Source organism: Patagioenas fasciata, chromosome 24 (assembly GCF_037038585.1).
Source record: "Patagioenas fasciata isolate bPatFas1 chromosome 24, bPatFas1.hap1, whole genome shotgun sequence".
Taxonomy (NCBI): Eukaryota; Metazoa; Chordata; class Aves; order Columbiformes; family Columbidae; genus Patagioenas; species Patagioenas fasciata.
The window spans coordinates 5,690,119-5,713,085 of record NC_092543.1 but is presented as its reverse complement, the minus strand read 5'-3'; the positions used below and the strand labels follow the sequence as shown (position 1 = coordinate 5,713,085).

Sequence of the window (22,967 nt, the reverse complement as noted above, 5' to 3'; positions counted from 1 at the left end):
CAGAACTGCGCGGGGCAAACCCTCCTGCTGACAGCAATGAGCACAAGCGTCAAGCACTGAAAAAAATAAAGCATTTATTTAGAGATGCTCACAGCATCTCTCTGCTTGTAAATGGGAAGACAACACTCCATGGGGAAAGGCTCCAGCCCCTCGTCCTTGCCAAGATGTTGAGTCCATGACCGCGTTCTCCGGTAGGGATGGAGCCGGGTTATCCACGCCAAAAAGAGGGAGGAAGTTCAGATAATGAAAAGCCAAAACCCTGGCCTGAAATGCCACCAAATCTCAAAGCTTAGCCCTATTTATAGCGGCAAGCATTGATTTCGCTCCTGCCCAAAGAACGAGGATATTGGTTTTAATTTTTTAACCCTTCCCCAAAGTAAGATGGATGGAAACCCATCACCTGGGTTCTTGGGTAAGAAACTGCCCTCAAAATCCCCCGGGGCCACCTGGGCTCTGCGGGAGCCTTTCAAAGCTCAGGTTCAACCCTGAGCCAAGCTTAGTGCCAGCTGGCACGGGGAGGTGTTGGGAAACCCAGTAATTTCTCTCTCCGGCAAGGGAGGTAGCGCTCCTGCCGCTGCCGATTTGCTGGGTATTTTGGGTTTTTGAAGAAAGCACCGTCACCCTTGGAACAGGGATTCCCAAGGTCTATTCCGAGCTGCTTGCAGGACGCGCGTAAAAACCCTGAATTCCTCTGCCTTGGACAAGCAATTATGGCAAGAATGTGTTTACTGCTGGGTTGGCGGGCATGTCTGAGCTCCTATAAACACAGCCCAGCCGGAGGGGAAGGCACGGAGGCCCTGCAGATGCTCCAAAATGTCAGCGAAGGCGGGTGATGCGTGAGGTGGCAGGGACCAAACCTCGGCACATGCGTCCCCGAAAACCATTCTGGGGAGGTCGCAGGGCAGGAAGGTGAGGCCCGTGCGTCAGCTGGTGGGTTAGTAAAGCCGTAATTAGTGTTATCTTCAGAAATGAGCTCTTTCTGCCCATTCTGCAGACCAGCAGGGAGTTATTTTTCTTGATGCCTACAAGGATTTCAGGGCGATGCTCATGCTGAGGAGTCACCCTCCCCACATGACGTCCCCAAAGCCACCAGGGCAAGCATGGAGCTGCTGGGCTTGTCTCTGCACCCCAAACCTCCGCCCATGCAGGAGCTGGGACTAACGCCCATTTTCCATCCTTTCGGCTTCAACCCTTTTACTGGTCCCCAGCTGGGGCTGGAAAATCCCCAGCGTGACATCTGGTCCCCATCACTTCATGGTACAAGCATGCACGGCCACACCAACTGCCCCAAGGCTGGGTACCCCAAAACCAACCATCTCCATAAACAACCGTCTCCAAAACCAACCATCACTGGGGTGTTCTTGCAGCTCTTTATTTTTAGATGCTGCCCCAAACGTGGGGTGGAAGGACACAAGCCACCCCTTGTGGTCCTGCCACACACATCTAGGGTCTTCTCAAAGAAAAGCCAATGTTTTGAAACCAAAACCTGCCCAACAGCCACTTTCACTGGGGCGGTGATGGTGGCACCACCCGTCTGGGGCAGATGAGCATTGTCCCGAAATGCATTATCTCTCGAAAACAGTTTCGCACCCCCACCCCTCTCAACGGCCTCTGCTTTGTTTTCCTTCTTTCAAACAACAAGAAGGGGGAAAAAAAACCCTACTGAGGAAAAAAAAAGCAGCGCACCTATGCTTTTCAGTCTGTGGTTTGTGGTTCCAACCCAACCAAACAACTGGGCACAGTAACATCTCCAAAACAGCCCTCGCCTCGCTCGTGTGCCCGCCCTCCCCGCGGCCCCTTTGATGGCACCATGGTGCTGGAGGTCCCCAATCCCCCTCTGCTGCCTTGGGGTTCGGGACAGCAAAGCTTGTCCCCATCACTTCCTTGTTAGACCAAGCCTTCCTTGTTAGACCAAGCCTTCCTTGTTAGACCAAGCCTTCCTCGCTAGACTGAGCCCAACCACCTCCTCCCCAGCTCTTGCCCAGACTGACACAGGTTGTCACGCCACCGTAAAGTCCCGGCTTTGCGAGGGCAGTGGTGCAGCTCGGATGGAAGCATCTCCAAGGCATAAAGAAAGTGAGGAAGGACCCAGAAAGCACCTTCCAAAAACACCACGGGGTTTTGGCCACGCTCACAGACCCTCTGGGCCAGCTTGGCTTTCCTGATGCTTCTCCTCCTTGAGGAAGAACGCGATGGGAGGGCTGGTCTCACCCCCCAGGTATCTGGCAAAGGACAAGGGGATTTGTGAGCTTCACATCTGCCCCTGAACATGGTCCTGCAGGCCAGGAGCTCCAGGACTGAGCCACAGCTGCTTTGCCATCATCCCCGGGCTGCTGAGAAGCTGCTGCAGCAGCTGAGCTGCCGTCACGGTTGGGCAGTGTTGCGTGGGGCTGATTTCACTGTCATTTGCACATGTCTGGCAGGTGGAACCGGAGCCACCGAACCAGCCCCGAGCTCCACCCTCGAGTTCCCCACCTTATGGAAGAGAAAAAAAGCTGCTGAGCCCACGCAGGCTCTGCACCGGGGGCAGAAAGGTAGGATGCTCATGTTTCTAGAAAAGCCACTGCGCAGAGTCTGGATGTTGAGGGGCTGGGAACAGTGAATTTTTGGATGATGAGGATCAGAGCACACCCAGGGAAATCACTGGTGGACGGTTCAGGCCAGCAGCAGAGGCAGCGAGAAGCAGCAGCACACAAGCTCTCTTGACAGAGCCACACTTTCTTTGGTACCGAGCTGGCTTTCTTGCAAAACAGCAGCTGCGTGCTTTCACTTCTGTCTCGCAGATAAGCATCGCTCAGAAACGAAGGCTTGTCAAAGGCTCTGGCCTCTGCATGGCAGGTGATTTGGACGGTGCAGATGGGTTTAGCAGGCAAATTTGGGCCCTATCGACGGCACTGTGGATTCTGATAGTGAGGGTCAGGGCAAAACAAAGTGCTCCTGGGTGCTGGGGTGAGATAAGATCTGGGAGTCAGCTACTCCCTGCTCTACTTTCTGTCCCCTCCAAGCGCAGCCGTGATAATGAAGGTAGCATCAATTTGTCCCTAAGAGAGATGCTCAGGGCAGGGAATTAACTCTATAGGTGCTGATACTGTCTGGAAGGGCATCAGCAACCTCCTAAGCAGGTCAGCATTAAAAATGCAAATGCAGCCTTGCAGAGGAGCGATTGAGATCTCTCAAACACGAGGGGAATCGCTCTGCTCTGTCTGTTCAGCTCTGCGGAGAACACCACGAGATGGAAAGCCCCGATGTTGATGTCCTGCGTGCCACGAAGCAAACAAGCATCGCATCTCGGTTATAAACCCACGCAAGGTGCTTTGGGGCGCTCAAGAAAAGCCAAGAATGCTGCAGCGCTGAGCGGTTCTCACCAACCGCAGGGACAGAGGGAGGGTCGGAAGCACCGCTGGAACCTGCGTCCCCAAGAGGGCAGCAGCTCAAGTAGGTCAGAGTGGTGGAAAAAATAAATATAGGGCAAAAAGGCCAAAGAGCATTGTGGTTAGAGCCACACTTGCCCTCTGCATGCTTCTCTGCTACAGACCGGCCGCGTTTATCCATGTAATGCCAGGTGTCCTGAAGGATGCGGGTGGCTGTGGTACCCAGCGGAGTCGGGATCCAGCAATGGCACAGCTGCAGGCAAAGCTGAGCTTGGTTTAGCCCAGTTAGGCTCAGGTACGGAGTATGCATTTAGCAAGAGCCGCCCACTCGCTGCTGTGTGAATGAGGGAGCTTAAGCCAAGCTCAGCTAAGCCAACGCGAGGTTTAACACATCTGCTTGCAGAGAGGATGCATCCTGATATGCCGCTTGCCTAATTTTAATAGATGCATTCTGCCTCTATTTCCTAGGTCATGTCAAAAAAATTAATTAAAAAAAAAAAACCTGGCTTAATGTAAGACTCAAGCGGGCCAGGTTTTGCAAGATCTGGCCCTAAAAGCAGAGGTGTCCAGAGATGGCCCTCCCTGCAGCTATGGAAACCAAAGTTGGCCAACTCCTGTGCAGTTACATTTCTCCTTCAAAAAAGAAAAAGATAAGAAAATCGCATCAACTTCTATCTGAGCAACCATGGCAACTTGTTAAATTAGGTCAAGATGTGGGGGCAGATAAGGCGGCTTTGAAAAGCTGCTCGCGAGCTGGGTGAAGAAACACATCAAACGCAAGCAGAGCTTCCGCCAAAATGCACCTTCTCGCCAAAGCACGCAGCTCCCAAGGCAGATACCATCAGAGATAAAGCGCTGGGCCACCTCCAAAACGGGCCTTTTGCTGACAAAACCTGAACAATATTGTCAGGTTCTTCAAGAAAACACAAAAAGCCTTTGAGATGGAGGACGTGATGTCTCAGGCTTCACCCTTCCAGTCCTAAAAGGTGGACATGATGCTGCTGGGTGCTCCATGGGCTGGTGGTGGGTGTTGGAGGCATCACCTGAGTGACAAAGGGGTCCCAGAGCTTTGGGACCCTGGGTTCGTCACCTGCTTTGCTCGTTTGGAGGCTCCACCTCCTCACTTGAGCTGCAAACACAGCCCAAACTTCACGTTCCTCTGCTCCAGCTGCCAGACAGCACTTCCTCCCCCGAGTAAAGTCAACGTAACATAAAGCAAAGCCAAAATAACTGAAAAAAAGGACCTCGGAGTTGTGCCCAAGAGCCCCCACACTCCTTGCTCAGCTGGTTCCAGCTCTTCTTTCAGTGGCCAGCCTGGATTTCTAGCTTTTTGCAGAAATACACAAACACAAAGCAGATCAGTAGGCTTGAAAAAGTGACAGAGGACACCTCTAGAGTCACATCCCTGACAAGTTCATCTTTCTCAATGGTAAATGCAAGCTGTTGGGGTTTCAGGACTGAATTATGTATCATTTTGCAGGCTCTAGAGCAAGCACGCAGCGCTGCAGCCCAAGGATTTCCGAGCAAATGCTGATTCTGGAAACCCTCTCCCCATTTAAGCGATGCAAAAAAAATATCAGGCGCTCCCAGTTATTGATCAGAGTGAAAGGCCCAGGCCAAGGGATTATCTTCCCGGCTCAAAACAGGGTTTGAAATGAGCCAAGGGAAAATGTTACGCATTTGGAAGCGTGCTCTGGCATTTCATTAACCGAAGTCTCCCCTTCTTGGTGGCACCAGTCCAGGGACACGCTTTGGGGTGCTAATACTCCTTGGCAAAACACAGGGTTCAGCCATCGGTTTGGGAGGGAGCTGGGAATGCTGCTCTTTTCCACCAGCTACAGCAAATGTGGCGGGAAACACCCAGCTTGGAAAAATAAAGCTCCTAGTTAGGCCAGCACCTCTGTGTCTCAGCTGTTAAAACGCAACCAACGCTCTTCCCCGGGCACTGGGCACCCAAAACACTTCCAGGAGCTGCAGTGAAAGGTGTGATCAGGAGAAAATCGACATCAAATTCGCAAGTTGTGCTCGCTGCTCTGTTTCAGAACCATCAACTTCCGTGGCGCGGCGGAGGACGGTGCCCCTCCTACCACTCACAGCTCTCCTCGCCCCATCCCCTGGCCAAAAACCATTCAGGAATAGCAGAGCACACTTTTATTTTGCATAGACTTGGTCGAAAGAGCCTCATTCAGCAGGCAGGGCTGAGCTTTCTTTCTAACTAAAGCTATAGCAACAAACCACTTCCTTTTTTACACAGAGCTCCTAAAATTATCTCTCCACCTTCTCCTCCCCTCCGCACCTCTCCCCCTCTTGCAAAAAACACTAGATATCAGCCCTGAGACAAGTGCGTGGGAAGAGATTTCAGGGACTGTCGCACCCCAGGATCTGCTCTGAAGCTTTTGATGATCTTTATCTGCACAAACTTTATTTCCACCGCTTGGCTCCTCCAGGTCACAGCTGCTACCAGCTGGGACAGGAGAGATCAGTTTGTACGGGGGAAAGGGAGGTTACCCTGCAAATTCGACTTGTCCTACGGGGAACAGACACGGCACAGGACTGGGAAGGATTATCTCAGTTTTAGCTGGAAGGTCCATCCCACCAGGTTTCTCTCCAGGGAGATGGCAGATTGCCAGAGGGCTGTCACATAAAAAGCCGGAGTTTCCACGGTCTATCGCTCTCTCATCTCTCCTGAGCGCGGGGAATGGAAAATGTTTGGGTTTGCTTTGGCACCATCCCGCCTCTGCCTCACACCGAGGTAAAGAGCAAAACCGAGACCAAAAAAGGGGAGAAGATCATTTCACATCACACACGGTGATGCCAAAAACGTGGCCACTGCTGCCCAAGGCAGGAAACGACGAGCAAGTGTAAAAGCGTCAGAGGGGGAATCGAGGGCTCTCTACCACCTTGTGTTCTCAGCAATACAAACCAGACACCAGCTCCTATCAAACCCGAGCAGCAGATAGATGAAAACACAAGGCCCTGCACTCAGCCAGGTCCTACATCCTCCACGAGGTTTGGGGTGCGCACACTTGAAGGATACACAACCTCAGATGTGCCCACATGCCCCAAAAACCTCCAATTCACAGACCACCGAGCCAGCAATGAAGATACTGAGCAACCCAGAGACCTCGGAGGCTTTACCCAAGGTTCTACACTCAGCAGAGGTGGTTTTTGAGGAGCGTGACCCTACCTGTGTAGCCAGCAAGGGCAGCAGCAGGAATGACGGGCTTGTCCTTGTTCATATCGGCCCGATCTCGAACATAGTCCTTGAAGGTGCCCTTGGGTTTGTGGTTGGGCAGGGCGGCGGGGTAGTCCTCCGAGTCGAAGCTGTCGTAGGAGGGGACGCGCTGCAGGCTCTGGAAGGACGACTGGCTGCTCCAGGACTGCGTCAGCCGGTCGCAGCTGTCGTAGCTCTCGATGCTCTCGAACGAATCCTGGCCGCCCAGTTTACCTGGTGAAAAAGGAAGAAAATATAAGATGTGAGTGGGTAGCACGAGGATGCTCTGGTTTGCCATGGCCAGGAGAAGGGTGCTTCACCTGCCCGCTGCGCAAAGAGAAGGTAACCAGGCAAATGATGCTGTCCCATTACACTTCATCTCCAAAACCCTCAAAAATACAGTCTGAAACTAGAATACTTATATTCATAAGCAGAGCTATCTGAGTCCTGGAGATGCTCAAGCAGCAAAGCAGAGAGATTCAGGAAAAACAACCAAAATCCTGATTTTCTACCCAATTCTGATGCCTGGGGCTCACTGGAAACTGTCCTGTTTCAAAAAGCCAATGGCAGAGAAATAATCACATTTTTGACAGATATTCAAGGCTTAGTCCAGGTGCCAGGACCTCTTGCTGCTGAAAGATATGGGTCTCTAATACATCCCCTGTTATGTTTTCCAGCCCTATATAAATTGTGCTCAGGTATTTTCCAGGGCACTGGACACCCAGCTTCTTTGCTTTTGATGTTTCCTGCAAAACTACCCAGCAGCCTTTTACTGCTGTATGTTACAAACCAGCTTCCACCCCCAAATCCCCAAACAGCAGCAGATTTGATGGAGGAGGAGAGCAAAAGGCTGAGAGCTCGAACAGCTCTATGTATATATATATATTTATTTTTTCTTTCTAGTTCTGGTAAGGTGAGCACAGCTGGGTTGTATCAAGGTTACTCTCTGGGGTAGTTTTAGTAAAACCAGAACATGAGAGGTCGGATCCTCAGCAGTGTTGGGCTGATTTACACCCTCTAGAGACAGCAGAACCATACCCTCTGTGCTTAAACCAGGGAGCTAAAAAAAGGATCCAAAGAACAAACTGAAACTGCTCCCTCTGATCTCCCGTACACCACCGATTGCTCAACATCTTTACTGACAAACTAAGAACGTAACAGGATCATTTAAGTTCACTAATTTCCCAAACCGGGCTAAAAACAGCTGCTGGGATTGTGCAAGAACTCCTGGAGAAATTTCCATTGGCAGAAATACCCGCAGCTTGGGCCCAGATAGTAAATCACAGGGGACGCAGAACGTGGAAGGACGTTGGCACGTTCCCCCAAAAATATTTGTTGTGTTGTAGTTTGAAGAGCACTTGCTGCAAAAAGATCCAACTACCATGATTGCTGGCCCAGAATCGTGTGAAATTTGGGTCCATTGGCTTGATTCTGCTGGTAACCTCCACGCTCCAAATTCTGTTTCTTTTTTGAGAATTTCACAGAATACACTTCAAGCACTTTCTGAATCACGCAAGGGGAAAATTAACACCGCTTTGTGCATGGTCATTAATTGGCATACACCCACTTTCCTGAGAAGTCCTGCAGCACAAGCTCGTTTAGAAATGGAATTAAAACTCCACCAGATGAACAGACGCGGTGCTGGAGATGCGACTTTGGTCACTTCATTGAAAATTTCCCTAAACTTGACCTAAACCTGAGCCTTTGGGAAAATCACACCTTGCGCTTCCTCAGGAGAAACTCGGGAAGGGTTTGGCAGCTCCACTTTACAACCAGATGTCCTCACCAGTAAGACAGAGTGGAACCACCCCCATGGGACCCCAAAATAAACTCCTAAAGCCCACACCAAGAACAACGGAAGGCAAAACCTGAATTTCCCACTGCCAAAGCGCTTGACTTTGTGACAGCCTAATACAGCAGAAGGTAAAGACGTATGTAAATATAAATTAGCTGGACTCTGCTTTATATTAAGGCTTCTTTATACCATTTTAAGAGGATTAATGCCACCCAAAGGACCTTCTATATGGATGAAATGTGGCGCTAGTGTAAGCACGGCTGCAGCTTGCTGCATTCTTTTGGTTGCAATCGGTATTTTAAAGTGTTTGCTAACACCAGGGGCCCTTGGTCTGAGCTAAGGGCTCTTTCTTCCCTCCCCTGGAGCTTTTTGAGGCTTGCAGAGAGAACAGGCTGAAGGTACAGTTGCAAAAGCACGCCTGGATCGTTGCATTTCAGTGAGAATTATGGTGAAACCATCCATGTTCAAGAAAAGGTCAAGAAAAGGGAAAGACACTGATAAAAAGAGAAAAAACAACCCCAGAAAGAGTAGCTTCCCTAAAATTCTAATGCTGCTGCTCTTTTGGTTCTCTGTATTGCCCAAGTCACCTCTCACATGTTAATGTAATTACAAAGTAGTGGGGCATCTGGGCCCCACGTGTTCCAAATTCAATAATATTAATTGAAAAGGCATTTGGGATCAGATCCTCAGAAGTGTTTAGGTGTTTAAAGCCCATCATCTCAAATAGGAATTGTGTCTCCTTAACTCTTTGGAGACGTGGGGTTGTAGTAGAAGGATTTAGGGGGTTACTGACTTGTGACATCTGCATCTCCTAACAAAGCACAGGGCTTGGGTTCACCAGAACAGATTCAAAATCAATGGAGAGAATGGAAAAATACTTTAGATCATCATGTATAAAATCCTTCACAGCCTTGGGCAGTAGTTCCTGATGAGAACTTGAGAAGAATTCGGGGGATTTTGCCTGGTATTCTAAGAAAATGAGATTTATACAAGCACACAGCAGTCTGTCCTCCAGAAGAACCTTAAAGCCTATTTCAACTTGACTCAAGTTTGACATCAAAATGCTACGTTTTTGCAGATGTTGTAAAAACATACAGTGGAGTGGAGAAAATAAAGCCCTTCTTCATGTTTTCCCTGGAAAGAAAGGCAGGGAGGGCTCAAAGCCATCAGGGAGCTCAACCTCATGAGATATATGGCATTACACAGTGCCCTGATGGCTTTGGTCCCCCCAAAATACATCTACAGAAAGCAAGGAAAGCAGCACTTATTTTGATAGAGGCAGAGGTGGAAGAATCCAAACAAACCCTGGGAGATGCCCAATTTTACCTCGACTGGCACGTCCCATGCACATGTTATCTGGCGTTACGACCTCTTGCTTGATGGTGAAGTAGTCTGTCTGCAGGGAATCCGTCTGGACCGGGTCACGCAGGAGGACCGAGGGATAGTCGGTCTCGTACTTGAGGGACAGGAGCTCTTCCGAGCTGATGGGATGGAGGGTCTGGTAGGACTCGGTGATGAAGCTGGGCTCGGAGAACTCAGAGGGGGGCACGCACTGTGCGTGCTCGATGCCATAACCTGCAGGCGGAATGAGGATGTCAGAAAGGAACCCAAAAACACACAGCTCGAAGAAATCAGCATGCTGAGCGTGAGACTGGGGGTCTGCAGTGCGAGAGGAGACTGTGGGTATAAAACGCTTGCCATGATTGCGCACTGATTTCTAAAAACCACAGGGAGATGGTGTCTTATAATTGCAGTGATTTAAAAAAATAAGGTATCTGCAACTGTCATCAATGAGCATTATGCCAAACTCCTCTTGAGCAAGCTGCTAGTGGGAAAAAGCTGGAAAACCATGAAGAGCAGAGTCTCAACAAAGGAGAAACGGGGCAAAGAAGCTTTCCTAATAATTGTAATAGATGGGTTGCTTCCACAGTCACCTGAAGCCAGAGCCTGGAGTCCCATTTCAGGTGAGTTGTTGGGTTTTTTTGCCAAAAAAAGGGCAAAATTACACATTCTGCACGCTCTGCCATGGCAGAGAGGCAACTGCATGGTGCATGCACCAGAATGATATTGATAATTAAGACTTACTAATGAAGTAGTCTGAAGTATAGCGGGATTCTGGATACGTGGTATTCGCTCCGTTTGCTGGGTACGGTTTTACCTCTTCTGCAAAGAGAAAAGGAAGGAAATGTCACATGTCCCTTGGCATATCGTGCTTCGCAAGACTCGGTGTAGCACAGAGAGAGGTCTCAAGTTCCTGAAATGCTCCTCTCTGGGTTAAACTGGGACGTTCAAAGGAACAGAAATGAGTGAGGAGCTGAAATTGCATCAAAACAAGCGCTTGATGCACTTGGGTTCCTTTGGGAATTCCTGCTGCAGGCATGGCCAGATTTCAACAAAACAGAACACAACAGCAACAACTTTCTCAATCAGAGGCTCCAGGTGGTTCTGAAATACTAATCGCATCATTTCCTTGCTTGCCTCGGTTTTTGTCATCTTTCATTGTCTTGAGGATTGCTAATCATGCTTACACATACGAGCTCGTGAAAAAGAAAAACACCATAAAAGGACAGTTGTTTTCCTGAAAAAAACCGCGATATTTAGACCAGTGTTCAAGTGGGTAATGCACACCCAAACCAGCTCCTACGAACCCCAAATTAATGCTCATTCTCATTTCATGCAGCACCGTTTCCCTTACATCTGGTACAAGCTTTGTCGCACTGTCCATCACCCACCTCCTGATACATATAGGCAGCACACAAAACTTCACCCTTTCTATAGGCGTAATTCCCTGAGAAATAACACATATCACATCACAGTGTTAATTCTCCGCTCTCCATCGCTTTTTCCGAGGGCTTTGCTACTCCTGGGCTTGGCGCTGAATTTGCTTTCCCGTGTAAAACCCACATTGCTCCTCCCCTGACCAGTTTTTCCATTCACACCTCACTCATTCCAGCTCAGCGTGTGGGCAGAGATGCTGGCATGGGACACTTTATTTTCTTTGCAAGCCAAAAAAGAATGAAACAAAAACACACAGACAGCTCTGGGTTTTATTTATTCCTGCCAAGACCCAAGAGAAGCGAACTGAAGATAAGGCACGTTTGCTTGCGAAGGAGCCTAATTTTGGCCCACTCTCCTGGGGACTGCAGGGTGGAAAATATTCCCTAACAAAAAGAGGTTTTGTGCAAACAGAGACCTAATGAGAAACGCTCTTTTTCTCTCCCCTGCCAAGGGACAGGGTGGGTGACCACAGAGCAACTTTCAACTACGCTTACAGTCAAGCGGAGGGCACTGCTGGCTGCTGGTAACCGGAGAGGTTATTTTAAGAAGAAATTTGGGAAAAATATGCTTGAAAATAGTCAAATCCATGCAGGGAAAAGTCGCCCATCTGGTGCTGTTTTTAAACCCTGCCACGCTCAGAAAGTGCTCACAAGGGACACATGGTGAAGGGACAGCGAGGTCACCACCCGTCCCGGTGTGACCCGATGCTGACGGTCACACCACAATAGGTAACGCCAAACATTTTGGGGTTAACCAGCATCAACAGCCCCAAGAGATGACGGTGGGTGGCTGGGGAGCGTGGACGAGACGGGGACTGGCAAGCTGGGGAAACCTTTGAATCACAGAATCATTTTGGTTGGAGGAGAACCTCAAGATCATCGAGTCCAACCATAAAGCTTGAGGTCCAACCTTGATCTCTTCAGGTTTCACATCGCCAGCTGCTAAGTAGATGAGTCCCATGACTTACAAGGTAAAGAAATTCGTCCTTGGGGTGAGGCTGGTTATTTCTTGGAAGCTCTTCTTAGTTACTCTCCAAGCACTTCACAGATATTGCCCTTCTGGGAAATGTGCTAAGAACCCACCACAGAAGCTCAGGCTCAGCTTATGCAAGAAGCGAAAAAGTCACCAGTAAAACTGAACACAGAACGGAGCTTCCTTGGTTCCCAGTGTTGGGACAAAGAAATTCAGCTTTATTCCTTTTCATCCTGCAAGATGCACCAAAATTTCCAGCTTCTTTGTAAGAAGTCTCTGTCTCAGACCTTTTTTATCCTCCTGACTGCAGGATCTGAACCCCCGCATGTGTCAATGCTATAAAACACAATTCTTACTTTACCATGAAGCTACAGCACCAATTTCATCTCCACGCCTTGGAGAATCTGCAGGAAGGAGATGTAAACCCAGCTCTGATGCCTCTGACACCTGCAGCAAATCCCACCCCTCTCCAGGGGGTCACAGCCCGAATAAATGGTGAAATATTGCGGGAAGGTAGAGCTGAGTTACAAGCAACGGTTCATAGCAAGGAGAAATCGGACTGACCGCAACGTTTTGCTTTGTTTGGTTAAACCGCTTGCTGTTGATATAAGCACTCAATAAAAATTATGCAAAATGAGAAGAACAGAACAGATACAGAGCCAAAGAGCAGAAAAACAGCCCGTCACGCACAGACCCTGGGAAGAGCCGTGTTTACCTTTTGTAAACCACAGGTAGCCGTAAAATTAGTAATCGGCAATTAGCATCCATTTGTCAATGGTTTCCTGGAAGGCATAATTTTGCTCCCCTCCCCTTCCTGCCACCAGCACAAGCATGCAGGCTACGTATGACAGTGCGAGGGATATTCCAGGAAAGCAAACAGCAAAAACGAGCTAAAGTCCCCATCCTGGTTGCTTGAGCATCCAGACGCTATAAAAATCAGCACCCAAAATCAATACGTGTGTCCCAAATCACTAAAAATTAATGCCTTGAATGCTGGCACGCAGGGACTGGCAGAGACGGCGTCTTCTGGGACAGAGCCACTCTCAACAAAATATCATCACACCTTTCGGGACGTGAAACAAAGAAAAGCAGGTTCCAAGCACAACTGGGAAATCAGGGCAGGATTTTGGTGGAGTTGTTGTACCCGCTTCTACCGGAGGAAGCAGTAAAATTCACGACGGGATCTGAACAAGCCAAGGAAGAATGCTTTGGAAAATCCTATCGGCGTTTCCAGGCAGGCGGAGCAGCCCTGCCCGCTGCAGGTTCCTGCACAACCACCCTTCCTTTTCGAGAAGTGCCGGGATTCGTGTTGCCCACAATTGTTTGGGATGCCCGTTTGAAACCCCACTGGAAAACCGGGCTTTGAAAGCTGCTTTGCTTGGGATTAAAGCCCAAGGTGAACAGCTCATTGCATAGCGGGGCTGACAGCCAAGGTTCCTTGGAAAACCACTCACCCTGGAGACTCCGGGACTCACCTTTCTGCAGAATCTCCAGGTGTTCCCATAGGATATCTCCCACAAAGTCAGGCGCTAGCTCTAGGAAGCATTCCTTGCCCAGGGCACAGAGGGCGGCCCCGTTCATGCAAAACTTCTGGAAATCCACTCCTTTCAGGCTGAATTCGTTCACCGCCCACATCACCCAGTCCCGCACGTGCGTCTCTGTCCACTGCTGGGGATCTGCACCAAAAGGCGTGGAGAAGAGATCCATGAATGCAAAACCACGAGACATTTCCCCAGGAAAACAGGACAAAAGCAGCGCTACAGCACGGCACTTGCACGACTTCATCCCACAGAGACTGGATCAGTCACCTTTGCAGGCTAATTTCACCCAAGGAACAAGTTTTTGATTTGTTTGGGACTTTTAACAATTCCACCAGCCCTCTGAGCCTTTCTCCCACCCTTTTCTTCATTTTGCTTGGTTCTTCCCCATCATCAGCCTCCTGTAAAGCATCCCTGCTGCTTCCCTATAGACTGGAGATGATTTGCAAACAGAAGTCGTGGAGACGGCTCCAAAAGGAGCAGCTCCCCAAAGCTTCAGGAGAGGAATTTAGCAGGACAGGCCCAATCTGTCAATTTGCAAGTGGTACTGAAAGGTTCTGCCTGTCAATCCAGAGCTTTCCAGCTGAATTTGCCAAGAAACAAGGTAATACAAACCAAAGAAACCCAAAAGAGGTGGTAGATGTGGAGAAGAGCATCCTGGCAGGAGGACGCGGTATCTGCTCCTTGGGAAGCCACTTCTTACCTTTGGGGATTCCCAGGCGCTGCTGCTCTTTGGCGAAGCCGCTGAAGGTGGCTTTCAACGCCTGAGACATCATTTCTTTGCTGCTGGGGGTTAATAAAGGCACATCCGCACATTCCATATCTGAAAGAAGGAGGAGAGAAAAATGGGCATAAGGACGCGGGGCTGGGCAAGACGACAGAAGTCACCGAATTGTCTGAAAAACAGAGCAACCATTTTCGCTTTTTTACTGCTGAAATTTTCACACTTAGACCTACAAATCTCTTCCCTGCAAGTGTTCTTAATTACAAGAAAAACAAGTGTGCTTCTAGCAAGTCTGTGCTTAAAGGGCATAGACAAGCCGTGTCTGGTAAGTGAGGTTACATGGTGCACATGGTCTCCATCTTCAAAAAAGTGAACGTGCAACTGGAAATTTGATGGTGATATCAAAAAGCATTCCAGACATTGGCTTTAAAGAGTCCTACAGCAAAGAAAACGGGGAGAAAAGCACCTCTGAATTAGACTCCATCTCTGGGCATCCCGGCCCAAAGAAAAGCAAAAGGGAAAAAGCTCATTTGAAAGAATACTGGAAAAAATAAAAAAGAAGTTGACAGAAGCGGCATAAAACCCATCAGAGGAGGGAGGGAGCACAAAGAGCTGGAAAATCCCACATTAGCGCAGAGTTACATCATGTGCAGGGAGCGACGCGATTTGGGGTGAGTCACCAAACAATGCACGGCCGCCCCCATGGGACAGCGCCAGGCCCAGCCTAAAGCCAGGCCTTGGACTAAGTCCTGAGGAGACGCAAAGCTCTCCCTTTCTTTCTTTGTTTTTCTAATTTATTTGGAAGGAGACAGATATTTGTAGCCAATGCGTTTCATAAACAAAAGCAACCGTTTAAAAAAGGAAACTGGATATAGGTTTGGCTCTTTTTCATGTGTTTTCAGCATTCCTGAAAAACGTCTTTCAGCGGGAAGGAAAGCATCACACAACCAGTCTCAACTGACTAAACTTCATTGGCCTCCTGTGCAAATCTTCGATCCGGGGGTTGGTTTTGCACTGTAGCCTATTGGAAATCTTTCAATGAAAAGTCCTCTCAGTGGAAAAATGACAACGTGTTGTTGGGTGGTTTTGTGAATGTTTGGATGGAGACATCAAAATCAAAGAAATTCTCTGGTTTGTGGCAATCCTACCCACCTCGGCTTACCATTGTCAAAGTTAATTTAAGCTCTGATTTAATAATTAGACCCGAAAAACACTTTGCGCGACTCTTCGCTCAGGTAGGAATAGTAAAACCCCCAATGCGGAGCCTCTCGGGAGCCAATTCCTCCCCAAATCCCCATCAAATAAATGAAGGATTCCCTGCCACAGTGCAAGTATCGGGACCCTGGAAAGCAAATAATCCACTCAAAGGCTCTTTGGTAAATTACACTTCATTATTTCCTGGATTTGGCAAAAGGAGCGGGCAGCCTCGTTATCTCCGTTCCCCATCTGCTGCTCTGAGATAACAGAGGGAGAAAGTGGTTCGGTGCCCCCTTTCCCTTCATCCTCATGTTACATTTTAATGCTTCGCTCTCTGTGGTTCCAGGGACCACCCAGGCATGCGCTCCCCTCGGCCGCCGGGTTAAACGGCAGGGGAGATGAGTCAGATTCGGCGATCCCCTCCATTTTCTCCCCCAGGATACACGGGGTTGGGTTTTGCACACACCCAGAGAACCAATTTTGCAGTAGTTTTCAGATAAGTTTTCGGTTCAGCAAGGTGAACGCCGAGCTCTGCGCAAACAACATGTCAAAACAGGGAAGACTTAAAAGCCAATCCCAGGGAGAGGTCATAGGAGAAGCAAACAGTGTATTCTCAAATCAAATTAAAAAATTAAAAGCAAAGTGCCAGGGAAGGGTTCCTATGCGAACGCCAAAATAAAGCAAAACGTGCATTTCAAGGCTTCTCCTTCAAAATAACCGTACTCAGCAGATTTACCTTTGAAACAGCATCTACTTTTAATTCCTGTTAGACCGTAGCTACCAGCTACAATTTCTTCAGAAGACAAAACATCCAGAAAGCCTCAAGCCTGCTAACGCTTGCAAAGGCCTTATTTTAGTCAGCAGTGTCCCACATCTACAGAAAAACTCACGCATGTCAAACTAACCGTGTTTGCAAAGCCCTGCATACGTGTTTGTGGACAAGCCTCGGCCGCGTGACCCGAAAGAGACGGGGGGACGGGCAGTTTTCTATCTAAATTCTGCTTCTGCTGGTTTTGAGATAGTGAATTTATGTAAATATAGTTTCATTCATTAATCCCCGAGCATCTGGGGAATGCGATGGGCTTCTCCCAATACAACTTGTCTGGGTGCAAGTCTGGGATGCAGAATTTTGGTCATAAAAGCAAGCGAGGCGAGGCTCCCCAGGTTTCAGCTTTCACTGCCATCTGAAACCTCTTTCTAAGATTTTAATCAAATCTTGCGAAAATAAAACATCTCCTTTTGCGTACCTCCCGCTGTCCACAAAGGACACACGCATGCTACAAATAAACGTATAGGAAGGAGCACAAGGCAGCGCCAAACCCAGGTGTTACACCCAAGCTTGGTTTAAAACTTTCAGGGTTTTAATCCAAAAAGCAAGCGGGGCAGCAAGGACCAGGTGACCACGGCTTTGCACCCCAGCTTTGCTCCTCTATGTGGTTTTTATGACTTGATTTTTAAATACTAACAGGAGTCGTGCTGGAAAATGATGTCACAGACATCGCCAGCATCTGTAGAGCAGAGATAAGTTTAATTTGTGTTGCATAATGGGAAGGCAGAAAGGGCCATCTATTCATCTGAGGGATCCGGGGGCTTCTCAAAACTTCAGAGAAACAAGAGGATAATCCCACCCTTGCCATTGCCAAGGGTTTTATGTCTAAAACCCGCCATCCCATTAGGTGTTGCACCAAAAGACACGAAGCCTGGGGGAAAAGCAGCTGGCAAAGGGACCAAGAGGCCAAGATCACCGAGTTCATCTCCCAGCCGAATTCCCACTCCGCTCTCACCAGGCTCCACATGTATAAACCATTTCTACGTGTCTGATCTTTCTAAAGGACGATGATTTACAAACTTCGGGGATTTTGACCTTAAAATGTGAGTCCGCTGCACGTCGAAGCATTAGCATCTGATTGCACAAGCAAAATAAGTGGCAGTAAAGGCCAAAAAAAAGATGCTCTGAGCAGTATGATAGGAGAAAAGTCATTTTTCAGCCGAGTTCCCACTTGGGGTCAATGCCTCTTTAAAGTTCCCTTGGCCATTCGCTCTTTTTCCCATCAAAAGCCCCAGAGTGTTCTTGGCTGGTCCCCGCTCTTCTCCCCGGTAGCTGTAGATAATGGATGGACTGACCCGGCCGCCTCCTCCTGCCCACCGAGGGCAGGAAGCCAATGCGCTGTTGTCTCAGCTAAAAGCCCTGCCCAGCCTCCTCATCCTCCCCAGACTCGAGACCAACCCCACAGCATCCTGATACCATGACGATTTCAGGCCCTGCAAGAGGCACAGGGACAAGTTTGGGAGAAGATGCACGTTGGTTTCAAAGATTTTTTGCAGAGAGTCAAGAAGAATCATCTCTCTGGGACTGCGCGTCCAAGAGCTGCAGGAATTTGTGCCTGTCTCCCTCAAAAGACTTCAGTCCGGAGATTGTCCTCCGAGTCCCCACCAGTGCTGTCCCACCTCGAGGTGTCCATGGGACATCCCCTCACTGCTGCATGTGCAACGGAGCAGGAATTTCACAGAGGGTCTGCAAGGAAGGACATGGGTTTGCTCTCCTACCATCTTTCCCATGACCACCAAGCCCCAAGACTCCCCATCTTCATCCCACACCAAGCCCAACGCTTCCTGAACTCATCCTTGCTCTATCCCAGCATTCACGAGGACCAAAACCAGCACAGAAATAGTGATGGGGGAAGCTAAAACACAGCAGATTCCCTAATGTCCCCCAGCTGGCAGGGTTCAGCAGCTGAGAAACCTTTCTCAGGATCAGAGGAGGCGTGGGGAGAGGGGCGGTCGGGAGCTGAGACCCTTCCCACGCTCCCCAACGAAGCACGGTGGAGGAACCATCTCCCCATCTCAGGTTTCCACCATCAGGCACCTCCGCTCCCTGCCCCAGGGCAGTTTTGCCTTTCCCAGGTGCCCCTCGCTATGGAGCAGGGACACCCCGGGGGGCAAATAACCCCAGCAGAGCCCCCCTGTTCTTTAGGCAGGATTAGGCAAAAAATTTGTCTGCACTTTTGAACTGTTTTCACAAGCGTTGCCTCTCACTCCCACGCAGGAAACAGGAGAGGAGCCGGCCTGTTCCAATTAGGGCTCCTTGGACAAAAAGGGCAGCGAAATTCGGGGCGGGGGAAAAGGGAAAGTGGGACAGAAAGCTGGGAAAAAGGGAACAGAGAGAAAACTGGGAAGCCAGGATGGATGGGGAGAAGGGGTGCGCACAGCGAGAGGCATTTGCTGGGGATGCCGGGGAGTGCGGAGCCAAGATCTGATTCCCCTTCCAGCAGCACAAGGCATAAAAGGCACAGACATTTGCTATTTTAATTTTAAACAAATATATTTCCTTTTTTTAAAAAAAGAAGAAGAAAAATAAGTCTATTTTTTTTGTCCTTCAAGCAGTGAAAAATAAATACTCAGAGATGAAAGCTGGGCTTCAAGAGAAAAACAAGAGAGGAAACCGAAAGCCCACACTGCTTAGCGCTGCAGAAAGCACAACAAAGCCGGCTTTCTTCCGATGGTTAGCAGCTTTCTTATGGAGATGTGTTGTGTCATGGGGGCGAGCTTTTCCCCTAAAGAAAGGGCCCCAAAACTGTCTTCCCTAACTGCAGATTAAAGCGTTTCTTCCAAAGTTTGGACTTTGGGTACTTAGAGCATCACAGGGAGGGAGGAAGGGGGAAGGTGAGGGTGAGATGTCAAGATGCTCTGATGGGTTTTTGGGGTAAGTTACTTCATCCCGCTGTAAAACAGAGACACCTTTGCATGGGTGCAAGCTTGCTAGAAGAGGATGCTCAGAGGGATCCATGAGGAAAATTGGGTTTATTTTGACCCTGGGTATCCTGAAGCTGGTGAGGAACCAGGCAGCAGTGCTGGCTGCTAAAAGGATGCTTCACCTACAATTGTGATGGTACAAAACTCACAATTTGTCCTCCACGCCTGCCTGCTGCTTTCCTTCAGGCTCCTTTCTGCTCCCTCTCCTGGCTTTATAACGTGGGTGTTGGATGGAGATCCTGGGAAAGCGGCATCCCCTGCAGTCCCAGGAGTTTGCAGGGAGGCAGCGGCCCGGCGGGCAGCTCGCTCCGGCCTCCCCGCCTTCTGCGGGGGTGAGGAAGGGAAAAAAAGCGCGAGAGAAACCCCTGGACCCAAGCTAAGCAAAACCACAGGGCTTGAGTCAACGCTGGCTGCGATTACGGGAAAGTTCCCCGGCATTAGCAGGGACGGGACGTACAGTTCGTCTTCGCACAGCAATTTGAAGCGGGGCTTCCCTCGGTGGAGGGTTTTGCTCTGTCCCCCCCATCTCGGCTGCTGGAAGAAGCACAGACGGATAAAAAGAAGCACCGGGGAGATGCGGCCACCTCTGAGGTCGGGGAACGTGGCCACGGTTTAACACCACTCATCAAAACTGCACAAAGCAGCCAAGTCAGCAAAAAGATTTTTCCACCAGGACGAAGCAAAGGGTCCGAAAAGGTTTGGCTCCAGCACCAACGTTACCTTGATACAAGCCCTCCCCATAAAAGCTTTTTTCAAAAACAGCTTTAGAAGCAACAGCATCACAATTAAGAACTCACGCAGGCCCTTTCCAAACATGCTGGGCTGACAGCAGAGTCCAGGTTTAATTAAACCCATGTAAAACTCGCACGGAAGCTGAGCTCATAGGTCAGCGCTCTGCACCAGGAGTTGCAGAGGAACAACCTCCACGTGCCCAAACCGCTCTTGGTTGGGAAGTCAAAGCCTCTTTTTGCAGCTGGTAGACCCTTATTGCCCATCACCCTCCCGCTTTCCCAGTCGAGCATCACACAAGCTGGGCTGTCCCCTCTCAAGACAGGATTAGCATCTCACTTTCAGGCTTGTTTTGCCTTCCATCCTTCCTCAGGAGGGCTGGGAGGACACCAACAAACCTGTGAGACACGCTTCGCCTGCGATAATTCTCTTTAATCCCCGCTAACCGTGCTGCTAAAGAGCTCTAATCCCCGTGCACAGGCACACAGGCATGGGGTGGGCTCAGCAAAGCCTGCAATGGACACCCAGCCCCGACTAAAAGAAGGTCAAGTGTAAATAGCAAGTCCAGGTCATGCCTGAGAGATGCTCCTCTGCAAACAAGCAGCTAAAACCCAGCTCCTCACACCTCGAGATGCAGCAGCGAAGCTCAAATTGCTCAATAGCAATGAGAAAAAAGGAAAAAAAAAACCCTACAAAAACCCCAGCGATCCCCACCGAACAACCAAGTAGATATTCCTTTGCTTCTTGGAAGGTTGCCCGAGGTATTGGAATGGCTCACGCCTGGGACCAGCAGCCTCTTGAAATTCCTTGCTGGGCGCCCTGCAAGGCCAGTTGTGCCAGCTTCACTACACCGGAGGTTTCCAGAGCCACAAAAACACAAAACCACGGGCTGAGCCCTCCCAAAGCAAAGCCACGCTGGGCTCCAGCAACCCGGAGCGGTCCAGGTTCTCCACACCCACTCGCTTCCCATCGTCCTCAAGAGCATCCGTGGCTTTGCAGGCGGGTTAAAACCAGGATTTCTGCTGTTCTCACCCCAAATCTCGGGCTGATGATGCCATTTCTGGCATCTTGATGAAGAAGTGATGTGACTGGAGGATCCATCCCTAGAGAAGGCTGCCTCGCAGTACCCTGACCTCGATTTATCCTCGGGTGCGAAAGTAAAACTGCAATTACACCTGAGCACTTCACATTGAGCATCTTTCTACACAAACAAGCCCTCACTCTCTCCTCCAAATAATAATTTCCCTCTCCTTCATCACCTAGGGATAAGAACAGATATTTAATGGGGATTTATCTCCAACACCTCCTTGCTCTGAGGAAGGACAAGGCTGCCAAACCACGCATGACAATCTCCCAGAAAAGGGAGCGATTTTGCAAGGCCAGGTCGAGGTTAATGGGCAGAACACTGCACAAGGAAAACGCCGTCAGGATGGGAAGGCTGAGGACTCTTGGCAAAGGCTGTCCCCTCGCAGCCAAGGAACCTGGAGACACGTTGAGCTTAGCTGTCACTCCACAAAGAGATCCCAACCCCTCCACTGGTCCTAACAAAGGGTTTTAATTTTCCTTGCCCCAGGAAGGAATTAGACACGGCAAACACCTCTGATCCAGCCGTCCCAAGGAATTCCCCAACCTCCACTTGATTTTTCAGCACAAGTTCTGCATAAACTGATATCTGTGTCTGAGCTTTAGCCCTCGGCCCGGGCTGACTCAATCAGACACAAGGGTACCACATGGCAGGACACAGCCTCAAGTGCCATCAAGCTCAGATGATGTTGGAGCTCCCTCCACATCAAAGCCACTCTCCTCCACTCACCAGCTCCCTCGTTCATAAACCAAAAACACTTGTCAAAGTTGGAGGGGCTGCCCCTGCTGGTGGCACCCACACAATTAAAGTGCCCACCAGTCTCAAGCAGACGGTCCCCATGGATATTCCTATGGCACTCCACACGCCCTGAACACCTCCACGTGATGCAGAGAGCACCAAGCCAGCGATGCAGAAGCCGATGACGAAGAAGGGAGGCTCGGCAGCCACGGGTCACCTCCCCAAGCACGCACGCTGCCCCGGGGCGCCAGGTTACGGGGGCGAATCTTGCCACACCGCTCCGCAGCTGCAGATTCCTGCCGCCCGTCCCACCCCAACCTCCGCAGCCTCCCCGGCCAACCCTTCCCCCTGGGGCGACGCCAGCCGTGCAGCCGAGCTGGCGAGGAACCGCCGCCGATTGCTCAACGCCAGGGGGCAAGTCGCAGCGGATCGCATCCCCCGAGGATCGCCGAGGGATTGCCGATGCTGCCTTACCCAGAAAAAGCTTTTCTTCTAATATTTGGCTTTTGAGAGCATCTTTTACTTTTTCTGTACATCAAGGAGTCTCTTGGCCCTTCCCAGCGAGTACATGCGGAGGAGAAAAAGGAGCCCCAGAGCTTCAGCCTGACCTCACCTGGTGACCACCAGGTCCCCATCTCACCACATCATCCCTTTCTGTCACCAGGTCTGTCCTCCCTTATCAGGCCAAGCTGTCTCTGCAGTTAGCGAAGGAGAAGAGGAGAGATTAGGGTATTTAGCTTCGAAATCAAACAAATTATTGCCCAGGCTTTTTTGCAAACAGATCAGGGTTGGGAGGTCAGAGCGCGGCTGGTAAATCTCAGCACTGTTTGCTCTGACTAAATAATATCAGACCGAGGATAATCAATCATTTTAATCAAGAACATTATTTATAACCCTTTAGAGCAAATAGTTGACTCTGCTAGCGGCTGCCAAGAGATGGCAGGTAGCGTAACAATCCACATACCTCTAATTCCCCTGCGCTAGATACGGATTTACTCCTTTGCATCACTGGATTTACTGCCACTTGCAACTACCCTGACCCCTCCTACCTGAAGGCATCTTTTCCTCCCTCTG

The 22,967-nt window shown here is 49.7% G+C and overlaps 1 protein-coding gene across 4 annotated transcripts in view; it reads right to left on the bottom strand.

Moving 5' to 3' along the window:
- The window catches only part of ETS1 (ETS proto-oncogene 1, transcription factor), a 62,503-nt gene that overhangs the window by 5,395 nt on the left and 34,141 nt on the right, over window positions 1-22,967 (bottom strand). For all 4 annotated transcript variants that reach the window (XM_065855574.2, XM_071798891.1, XM_065855575.2 and 1 more), the window contains 5 exons: window positions 14,372-14,491; window positions 13,606-13,806; window positions 10,466-10,543; window positions 9,707-9,955; window positions 6,559-6,819 (listed from right to left, as the gene is read on the bottom strand). In XM_065855574.2, coding sequence (XP_065711646.1) covers window positions 6,559-6,819; window positions 9,707-9,955; window positions 10,466-10,543; window positions 13,606-13,806; window positions 14,372-14,491 — 909 coding nt within the window. The remainder of the gene's footprint in view (window positions 1-6,558; window positions 6,820-9,706; window positions 9,956-10,465; window positions 10,544-13,605; window positions 13,807-14,371; window positions 14,492-22,967) is intronic.